At 25.0% G+C, this 11,704-nt stretch overlaps 1 protein-coding gene across 1 annotated transcript; it reads left to right on the forward strand.

The window, feature by feature from the left end:
• Nucleotides 1-6,470: 6,470 nt before the first annotated feature.
• LOC111298889 (putative glutathione S-transferase) lies at nucleotides 6,471-8,756 on the forward strand. The gene is made up of 2 exons (XM_022893627.2): nucleotides 6,471-6,886; nucleotides 8,136-8,756. The coding sequence occupies exons 1-2, from the start codon at nucleotides 6,572-6,574 to the stop codon at nucleotides 8,478-8,480; spliced, it is 660 nt and encodes a 219-aa protein (XP_022749362.2). The 5' UTR covers nucleotides 6,471-6,571; the 3' UTR covers nucleotides 8,481-8,756.
• Nucleotides 8,757-11,704: the final 2,948 nt, after the last annotated feature.

Below are 11,704 nucleotides of genomic sequence, written 5' to 3' on the forward strand. Positions count from 1 at the left end.
TTTTAAGGTCCACTATATGTGGTTAGAGGTTAAAGTCTAAAGGTTCTCAAATTATTCCTTACATCATTATCCATCACAGACTAGTAAAGCACCCCAATCCTCACCCATTACAAGCTACAAGTGAAAAAGATTCAATTTGAGTGAAAGTATTTCGCTAGCCACTGTGAAGGCATTAAAATCTCACGAAAGCATAGGTACTTTACTCCTTCCTAGAGGGAGAAAGCTCGGGTATAGAGCTCATGTTATGCACATGCATATGAATGACAAAGTTAACGAAGTAAATAAATAAAATGAATGAATAAAAAATCTATACAAAAAAGTTCAATTTTATTAGGCTTTTAGATAACATAAATTTATTTACTGGTCTAACTCTTGGAGTCCCCAGCGGAGTCGCCAAATGTTATAATATCTAGATCTGGAGATTTATCGCTAGACATTAACTTGAGGAGTCACCACCAATCTTTTTTTTGTATTTAGGTGTGATTGGCCACCTAAGGAATCTATCCTTTCAAGGAACACCTAAGCTTGACTAAGGGTCTTTAAAAAAATAGATTCAGGTCTATTAACCAAAATAAGATTCGAAAGTTCGGTTACGAGTAAGAAAGTTTATAGCACCCTAACAACACCTATCAAAAGATGGTACCAGCTCAATTTTGTGTTATCTGATAAGCCTTAAAATTTTTACCAAGTAATTATTATTGAAAATTATTCTTAATTAACTTCAATACTTGTGGCAAAAAATTAAGAAAAATCCCCTCACCTCAAGAGTTTGTAAGAAAACTATTGTTTCTCTTGCAGAGGCTTTGTCGTCGGATTATTTAACAAGATTTAAAAAAAAGAGTAAAGCATAATGATTACTATAGATCCCTTTAAAAAAAAAAAAAAACCCATGCTTTTATATAAGGAAAATTGATACTTTTAACTTTTTCTTAAAGTATTTTGAGGTTTTTTATTTTTTAAAAAAATTGATACTTTTAACTTTTTCTTAAAAATATATTTTTTTAATTTTAAAATTTTATTTTCAAGAAAAAATAATACTTTCAACTTTTTCTCAAAAATATTTTTTTGAAATTTTTATCTTCAAGAAAAATTGATACTCTCAACTTTTCCATAAAAAATATTTTTCTTGATAATTTTAATTCTTAAGGAAAATTAGTACTTTTAACTTTTCCTTAAAAGTATTTTTTTTATTTTAATTTCAAGAAAAATTGATACTTTCAACTTTTTCTCAAAATACTTTTTGAAAATTTTTATTTTAGAAATTTTATTTTTAAGGAAAATTGATACTTTCAACTTTTCTCAAAAAATATTTTTTTAAATCTTTATTTTTAAGGAAAATTGGTACTTCCAACTTTTTCTCAAAAATATATATATTTTTTAAACTTTTATTTTCAAGAAAAATTTATACTTTCAACTTTTTCTCAAAAATATTTTTTTAAAAAAAATTTTATTTTTAAGAAAAATTAATACTTTCAATTTTTTCGTAAAAATATTTTTTAAAAAAAATTAAAGAAAAATTGATATTTTTAACTTTTTTTCAAAAATATTATTTTTGAAAATTTTATTTTAGGAAAATCATTGACAAAAATAAAAATAAAAATAAAAAATTAAAGAATATCAAATAATTTTAATTTAATCAATAATAATAATAAATAAATAAATAAACCTTGATACGGCTCGGCTCAGCGGCTGGGACAGCTCGACTTGAGACATAAAGATCGATTGGAAAGTGCGGCTTAGGAGACGGGCTCGGCTCGGCTAAACAACAGTTTCTAGGGAGCGGGTTGAAACGTAGGTCAACACTTAGGTCGGGTCAAACCGAATAGAAATACGTGGATCTTAGGGTCCTTTAACGCCTAAAATCACGTCGTTTTGCGATAGTATAAAGGCTGAATTCGACCTTTTTTCATCAGATTGCTCTTCCTCCTTCTCTCTTTTGCCTTCTTTTTTTTCCTTCTCTCTCTAGGATTCAAGAACGTAGGTTGAATCCTTCACCGAATTATTGGATTTTCACCAGAATTTGGGTAGGGTCATTGGAATCTGACTGAAAGTTCGTCAGTTTCTAGAAAATGAAGATCGAAAACTGAAAACTTAGTCAAAAATTTTGAATCTCACTGAAAAATCATAAAAAAATTTAAATCTCGTCAGAAAATTCATCGAAATCTGAAATTTTTTTAGAAATTTCTCACAAAAAAAATAAAAAATTTTAAAAATTTTTCTAAAAATTCTGGAGCTGCTTTCAAACTTTTTTTGCTTTTGTTTTCTCTTTATTTTCTTTCTGTCTCTTTCTTTGCTTCTGATCAATAGATATTTATAGGATCAATCTTAGAATCTCTGATTAATTCGAATTTCTTTTTTTATTAGGTTTTTGGATTATCAGATTAGTTACTGAATTTATCCTATACTAGTTTAATCTAACTATGATTCTCTAATGACCTTATTTACGATAGAATTCATTCCCATTTTTATTTTTAATTATTCTAATTATTATCAACATCTAATAACCGAAAATTAATTTGAAAAAAAAACAAAAATTTAGAAGAAAAACAAATAAATATATCAATAAATAACATAAATAAAAAAATAATTAAGTCCAAATCTTTGAGCTTTACTAATCCCATTGCAAATTGATCCAAGCTTGAATCAAATTGAATGCCTACAATAATAATTCAGGGATTATTCAATATATTATTATTTTTCAATAAAATCAAATAAAAAATTAAAATAAAAAGAGTTATAATAAATATAAAAAAATGTATCTCATCAATCAACATTAATGTTTTTCAATTCCATCATGATTAACAAATTATATATATTTTTTGTAAAATATATTAAAAATCATTTAAAAATTAATATAACAATAAGTTATCAATCTCTTTGTAAAATTTTAAAATTTCACTAATTATATATGAAAATTTTGAAAACAACAATTGAGACGAGAAGAGAAAATTAACTTTTGAGGCCACCAGAGGCAAGGTTGGAACTTCACCCCGGGCCCCTTCCCCTGCGGAGTAGTCACCACGAAAGGGGTGGGTGGACCGACAAGGGGTCCTTGCGACCTTTATTTGGTCCTTTTTCGCACATCTTTTGTTTTTTCTGTTTGATTCTATCCGCCGGCTGTCCTGTTCCTTCGTTTTCATTTGGTTTTCTATGGTTCGAAATAAAACCACGTTCATTATTAATATTTTGAATAAAAAATAGTATTGGAAATAGTACTTTTATTATTCTTTTGTTTTAATTCATGTTCATTTTATTATTTCAAAATATTTCAAAATAATATTTTTTTTATTGAAATAAATTTTACTATTCAAGATAATGCTTAATTAAAATAATTAATTTTAAGTGGATACCTTTAGCTTTTAATAAGCTTGAAAAATAAAAGACGTAAAAATTGGTTGAAAAAACTTATTTCTTACGTTATGTGATGTTAAGACGCGTACAAAGCTGTAGGTACAAAATTTGCATTTAAGGCAAACAAGTGCATTGACTACCTAACGGAGTTGGTAGTTTGTGCATATATATAATATAAACTATTGATAATTATATTTATATTATATTTTATATAAAAATTATATATTATAATTTATATAATATAAAATATATAAATTTTTTTAATTAAATTTATATATAATTTTTATTAAAATTTTAAATCACATTATATATATATTTTTATTTTCACGTTATCCCTTCATCTAATATTTTGAATGGTTAGATCAATTACTCAATTCTAACTTTGAACTGTACATTTTAATTTGTTAAAAAGAAAAATGGGGAGGAATTCAAATAACTATTGTTGCAAAGGAACATTATCTTAACTTTAATATATATATTTTACGTGAATCTCTCAAGTAGAAAATTAACTTTATTTTAATTTTATTTAAATATTAGAGAATTAAAATAAATAAATAAAAATATTGAAAATGTCATGCTTATCATAAATAAAATCTGTTTAAAGAAGAAATATAATTACATGCATTATTTAATTTATGTTCATATTATCATGTAAGCAATTTATGCATTAATAACAAATATGAAACAACAAAATAATAATTTTCGTAAAATTCTTTATAAAAAATAAATAATATATCTAAAAAAGTGATTTCAAAGACACAACCTATATCTTAAAAGGAATTCAAATAATATTTTTACTAGTAAATACTATTCTCATTTTACTAAAAATAAATTATGAGAATTTCTTAAGTGAATAATTAATTTTTTTAAATTTCGTCTTGAAAACTAAATATTAGAGAATTAAAGAAAATTTTATAACAAAAAATAAATAAAATGTCTTTTATCATTAAATGTTTTTAAAAAATAATAGTGAAAAAGAAATAAATTAAAATATTTATAAGATAAATCAAATTGGTCATTTGCATTTTTTAATTTGTAATTGTATCATTTATTTACTTCATGTTACATCATACATTTTATTATTGTCAAAAATATATAAAATAATAAATAGTAATTTTAAATTTTTTTGAAATAAAAGATAATATTACTTAAATAAAAATAATTTTTTGGATCTAGCCTAAATATTAGAGAGATTCTCAACAATTATTCGTTACAAGAAGTATTATGTCAGATTTTAAAAATTATTATAAAAACTCTAAGTGAAAAAATATTTTTAAAATTTCACTTAGATATTAAAAAATTCAAAAAATTTTTCAAAACAAAAAATTTCATTTCAGTCCCAAATAAAATAATTAAAAATAATAATAACAAAAAAAACTTTGGAAAAATAAATAAAGGTAAAGGAATTATCTTAAATATTAAAATTAATACAATTTTTTAACAATGCTAAATGATAATATATGATTAATTAGTACCATTTTTTAAATGGATGTTATGGGATATTAATTCTTCTCTACATATAACCCTACTCTCAAATCCATTTCTAATTTCAAATATCAAAATTATTTTTATGATAAACTTTAAATTAGTTTTAGGGTTTTATTAAAAAATAAATTTTTAGGTGATCAATTACACTTTAAAAAATATTGATGGTAACTCTCTATTTTTTTTTTCTTTAAATTCGTATAATAATCCATAAAATCGTTATGATAGATAGTTGACATTTTTATTTTTTGTTTGATAAAATGACAATAATAAATTTATATAAGATGTATATATATATATATATATATATGAAAATAAATGTTATTAATTTGATAAAATAAAATGAAATAAAATTGAAAAATAAAATTAATTGAAAAAGATTTAAATTATAAAAACAGATATAATTAATTTAACCAAAATCAAATTACATCAAATAAAAAGCCTTAAGTAGTGAACACATTGTAAAATTTCAATATATGTCAAATAATCAAACTATTTACATATGATGTTTTTTTTTAAGAAAAAATTGGCTTTTATATATGTATATAATATTCAATAAATTAAATATATATATATTTTTTATATTTTTAGCAATCATAAGTATAAATAAAAATAGATCAAAATTTTAAAAATTTAACTAACAATGAGCAATAAGTAACAAATTTATTGAGACAAAATGATATAAAAAAGAAAATTATAAAAAATATAAAAACAAAAAACGAAAAACAAAAACAGAAAACGTGATAGATGATAAAAAAGGTCTATGCTGGATTACGCCAAAAATGGCATAACAGCACACGGAAGGTGAAATGTAATTAAAAAAAAAGAAGAAATAATTATTTATAATATTAAATTAAAAATTTTATAATTAAAAATTTAAATTATTTAATATTTATAAAATTAATAAATTATTAAAATTATTTTATGCCAAATAATAATTTTGTTAATATATAATTAAATTTTAATAAAAACAATTTTTTAAAATTAATATATATAATCATTTTTATATCTAAATTATAATTATTTCTCAAAAGATAATAACACATTTGCTCACATAAAAAGATAACTAACGTTTCTTTTAATTTAAAAGTGTATAAATAAATTATTTTTGCATATATTTTAATGTTATTTGACATTTTAAATAATGAAAATTTTATTTATTCAAAATTTTGGCACATTATTTTATATTAAAATAATAATTAATATTTTAAATATTAAATGTTATAAAAATGTTTTGAAATATTTAAAGGAACAATACTTATATTTTGGCAAAAAAAAAAAGAAATAATACCTATAACTATTATAAATATTATTTAATAAAATATTATTAAACATTTAAAATAAAAATAAAAACAAAATAAACTAATTTAAATGCAAATACAAAATAAAAAAAATTCAAAACAAAAAACAAATTTAGTATGAAGAATATTTTAGAAACCAAAAAATGAAATATTACGGTCAAAGTCCATAGCAATGGCTTCTGGACAGAGCCACTAGTGACGTATGGAATGGCGTGGAAGGATGTTGAGAGATGTTGCTACATTAAAACTTATAAAACCTATAAAAAAAAAAAAAAAAAAAGAAATAATTCGGAAATTTCAAGATTATTTTAATTGTGTCAGGTAACTCGTCGAAAGACCCTGACAACCCTAAACTTTTTGTCTATAAATGGAGCTCACGAACACACCAGAAAGAAAAAAAAAATCAAGGATTTAGGTTTAGCTATCAGTCGAGAATGGCAGAAGAGGTGGTTTTGTTGGATTTCTGGCCAAGTCCATTTGGGATGAGAGTGAGGGTTGCTTTGGCTGAGAAAGGGATAAAATATGAGTACAAGGAAGAGGATTTGAGGAACAAGAGTGCTTTGCTTCTTCAGATGAACCCTGTTCACAAGAAAATTCCAGTTCTTATCCACAATGGTAAACCTGTTTGTGAGTCGCTCGTCCAGGTTCAATATATTGATGAGGTTTGGCATCATACATCTCCTTTGCTCCCCTCTCATTCTTACCAAAGAGCTATTGCTAGATTCTGGGCTGATTTTGTTGACAAAAAGGTACTCTATTATTTTTACTACTTTTTTTCCAGTCCGAGATTTTTTGATTTGGTCTGACTGACTTTGAATTTTGGAGGGTTCTTTTAGCACTGCTAATTAAGCATCAAACCCTAGTGCTAGCATGATAACTGTAAGTGACAGGCTGGTTTGATTTTTGATTCTTTGTATTTTACCAGGAGCATAGAGCGGAATCGAGTTATATATTGTTAGATTTGAGCTGAAGTAGACTAAAAACTCCAACTTTGATTTGAAATTTGACTTGAGCTTAATGGATCTTAATTTATATGCTGAGTTTGACTTCTAATTTAATTGTATCATTCATGTTTGATTTGCTAAATTTGATTAAGTTCGATAAAATTATAAATATTGATATATTAAAAAATTAAAATTTTGATTAAAATTTTAAGCCTTTTGAATTAGGTATTAAATTATTCAATCTCTAACTTGAGCTTAGAGGTTTTTTCAAATCGAATTTGAGCAGCTCACAAGTAATTTAACCCATCTACACTGTTATGTTTTACTGTTTTTTTCTCGGATAATTTAGTATTTCTTGGTAACTTGTCACTAAGGAATTCTAGATCTAGTTGATAGTGACGGTGATAATTGATGGCCATGAGTACTGACCGTGATTACTGTTCTTATAAATACTACATATAGTTTGGATTCCTCCAATTCTCAATGGAGACCGGGGGAAATGATTAAATGTTGATTACCTTGAATATTTGGGAGAACACAATCATTCTCTTGATGTTTTATTGTTTACAATCATTTCATTGTAGGTTCCATATTGATTGAGAGAAGAAAATAAATGTAAAACTAGTCACTGACTAGGAAAGTGATTAATTTTCACCGGTGATTCTTTATATATATATACACACACGCATACGTCCACTTGTTTGTTCCTATCTTGTTGTCCTTGACTTAGTCTTGTAAAGCTGAAATCAGCATGATTTGTCTCATTAAATACTTTATGAGTTTGTTTTGTTTTAAGTTTTTAAGTTTTATATTATATATTGAAAATTGGATTATTGAATTGGAAGCTTAACTAATTTGATTTATAGCACTACTTTTTTATAGCACTATTTTTAAGAGGTGGTTTCAGCATGTTATTATTATTATTTTTCTATTCCTATATCTGCTCTTATGAATCATATATTTGGGTGTAAAACCTAATATTACTGTTGATTAGCGTTTACTTTGATAATTTAGAACCAGTTGTGCCTAAGTTATTGTATATTAAAAAATGCAGATATATGAGCTAGGGAGGAAAATATGGACAAGTAAGGGAGAAGAACAGGAAACAGCAAAGAAAGAGTTCATCGAGAGCTTGAAGCTGTTAGAAGGAGAGCTTGGAGACAAGCCATACTTTGGTGGAGAAAATCTTGGCTATGTAGATGTGGTCCTCGTCCCATTTTATAGCTGGTTTTATGCCTATGAGAAGTGTGGCAACTTCAGCATTGAGGCAGAGTGCCCCAAGCTGATTGCATGGGCTAAAAGGTGCCTGGAAAAGGAGAGTGTATCCAAGTCTCTTCCTGATCAAGAAAAAGTCTATGACTTTGTTTTGCAGTTGAAGAAACTCTTGGGAATTGAGTAAATTATGGTGGGGCTACACCAGCAGCAAGACTGTATCTTCTTTTGTGTTTTAATTTCAATGTTTTTTATGTTTTGAAATAAATGGTCACTTAGTTGTACCTGGTTGTCTTGTATTGTTGGGGTGAATGGTTTTTCCTTTTTTGTAAGATGGTTAAAGCACTTAGCTGTGCTTGGGAGTTGTTGGGGTGACTGGTTTTTCCTTTTCTGTAAGAAGGTTTGAAGCACTTAGCTGTGCTTGGGATTGTGATATGAAATATAGTCTCTATTTATTATCCAATGTTATTCCAGTTTGCACGCATTCTTGTTTGTCTTTTTCATCATGGCTGTCCATGGTCTGTAGACCACAAAAATTTGTGGCCAGACTTTCACAAGATGAAATCATCATTGACGTCATTTTTCCTATTTTAAGAAGGATTTTCTAATTTCAACTAAAAACCCAAAAATGGTAGCCATCTCTTTGCAATTTTGCTTTACTGCAAACTTAATAAATTGTGGAGATGATGTGCAAATCATCTTCAATATAGATGCCCAAATTTGGACCTTTTTGTTTGTCTTTAAAGACAATTTTAGTGCTAAAGTACACTCAACCCAATTGATATTCCCTTCTATTAGAGGACCTTTCTTTGCTCACCTTCTTAGAAGATAGGGTTGTTTTTATTAATTACAATCTATTTTTATCAATTTTTATCAATTAATGAAAACTAATTTATTTGAAATTTGAGTGTCGTTTATTCGACCAATGGTTGCCTTGTCATGGAAATTTGGACTTGCCACATATCCAAGCGGCCAAAAACTTGACACAAAGCAGGTTAGTCAATATTTGGCTAATGGTAGCAAATAAGTTAAAAATCCTTTAAATTATTTGAGTTTAAATCGGTGAATACTCTTACTCAACTCGTGGACCATATATCAGGCAAAGTTTGACTTTAAGTAATGAGTTAAGTCGAATTTAAGTATTTTATTTTAATATTCATCAAATAACAGTTTATGAGTTTGATTAAATTTTTAAAATTTAAAAATAATTTTTTTTATTTGTATCTAATTTTTTTAAAATTTAAAATTTATTATTTGGGTTGTTGATAATTATTGGAATTAAGTCCAGTTCAAGTAATTTGATTTTATTATTGAGTTAAACCATGAAAGATAAAATTCAATTGATATTGAACTTTGAAGATTTCAAAATTAATCTAAGATCAAGCTATTAGGTTCAAACGCTCCAATCTAATTAAATAATCAAGTCAATTGAAACAAAATCAAACAATTAATTAATCATATAAAAAATAATAATTTAACATGATTAAGTCTAATCAGTCTAAATCTAAGGATGAAAAAAAAATTCATCAGTTGTAGAGAATTATAATCATATAATTATATCAATCAAAACTCATAATCAATATCGATGGACATTTTCATTCTCTTTTAGTTTTATGAAGTATTTCAAACTCAAACAAATACATATTCGTATGCACTCATGTCTATATAGACCATCTCAATCTCTTATAAGCTATCTTATATAGCCAATCCTATCAAGACAACTTTAATACCAGTTGTTAGACCAAAACATCCCTAATTCAATCAAATAGTCAAACTAACAAAATTATAATCAAACAATCAATCAACTACATAAGAGATAACAATTTAACATAATTTATTCCAATCGACCTACATCCACGGATAAAAAAAAGTTCATTAGTTGCATAGAATTATAAACAAATTAAATTAAACATTCACAATTAATACCTTTAGATCCTCTCAATCTTCTCTAATTCTATAAAATATTCTTAACCTAAATAAAAATATACTCATGTGGCTTACCATACCAATGTAAAACCTCTCAATCTCCTCTAAATACACCCATAAGGATTCCATGAATATCTCCTAGTACAATGACGAGTTTACCTAATAAAATCTTACAATTCTTTTACACATTTCTCTTATATGTAATCTTATTAAGACTCTCACTATTTGTACGCTTTCTAACTTACCTATCAAGAATGCATTTCTTTTTAAAATTCTTTTTTAGCAAGTTTTCTTATTCATCAAGCAATATCTAGTGATTCCAATTTTTTATAAGCTTACTAACTTGCTCATCAAAAATCCTTTTTCTCTAAAAATTTTATAAGCTTTTTTATCCATTAAATAATATCTAACTAATCCTGTCTCAAATAAATTGCTATCTTTTTGTAGTTGATTGATTGTTTGATTATTATTCTGTTGATTTGATTGTTTTAATTGATTGGAGGCTTTTTACATTTCACATAAAATTCTTTTTACTAATAATACTACAATTAGCCAATCACCCAAAAAAAAAAAAAAATTATGTAGGGAACCACCACTTAAAAGTGTGGACTCTACAAATTTTTTTATATATCTTACACTATGCTGAATTATTATTAGTTAAGTGCACTATAATAATTGTTGGTGATATACCCCTATATTTTTAAGATTAAAAATACAATCTTTGTTAAGATATATTATGAAAATATTTATTTTTCAAAATTAAACAGTTTTAACATAGACCACGTTTTGAAGAGGAAAAAAATAGTCTCTTATTTAAATATATTATGAAAATAATTATTTTTTAAAATTTTACAGTTTCAACATAAACTACTTTTTTAGATGAAAACATAATCTATTATAAAAATAATTGTTTTTTCAAAATTCCACATTTTCAACATAAACTATATTTTCAAGATGAAAAACGTAGTATTATGAAAATATACTATGAAAATAATTACAATATACTTTTCACAATATATTTTCATAATTTAAATGTTAAAAAAAATAATTTACATGTTATATGTCTAATAAAATTCAAAATACATTTACTTAATATTATTACATATAAAATTTGTATCGGGAGTTCCTTGGTTAAGAAGGAAGTTTACCTCTCCTTTCTAACTCTTGCATCAATCTTACTACAAAAGTCAATCTACATATTTAATCTGGGTAGAAACAATCAATGTTAGAATAATAATTATGCTCCATGTAACTTAACAAAATATACATACAAATATTTTATAATATTTATTTACAAAGTATTATTTGATATATAAAAATAAATTAGTAAATTGTAATTATTTACTAATTTCACAAATATTAAATAAACCATTTAAATGTTAAATAAGTAATTTAAATATAACTACCTATACATATTATTCACGTAACATCAACTAATAAGATAACTAAAGGTACTATAGTAAAGATGTTATTAGGTAATCTGTT

This window comes from Durio zibethinus, chromosome 18, assembly GCF_047325235.1.
Source record: "Durio zibethinus cultivar Kanyao isolate XHJ-2024 chromosome 18, ASM4732523v1, whole genome shotgun sequence".
Taxonomy (NCBI): Eukaryota; Viridiplantae; Streptophyta; class Magnoliopsida; order Malvales; family Malvaceae; genus Durio; species Durio zibethinus.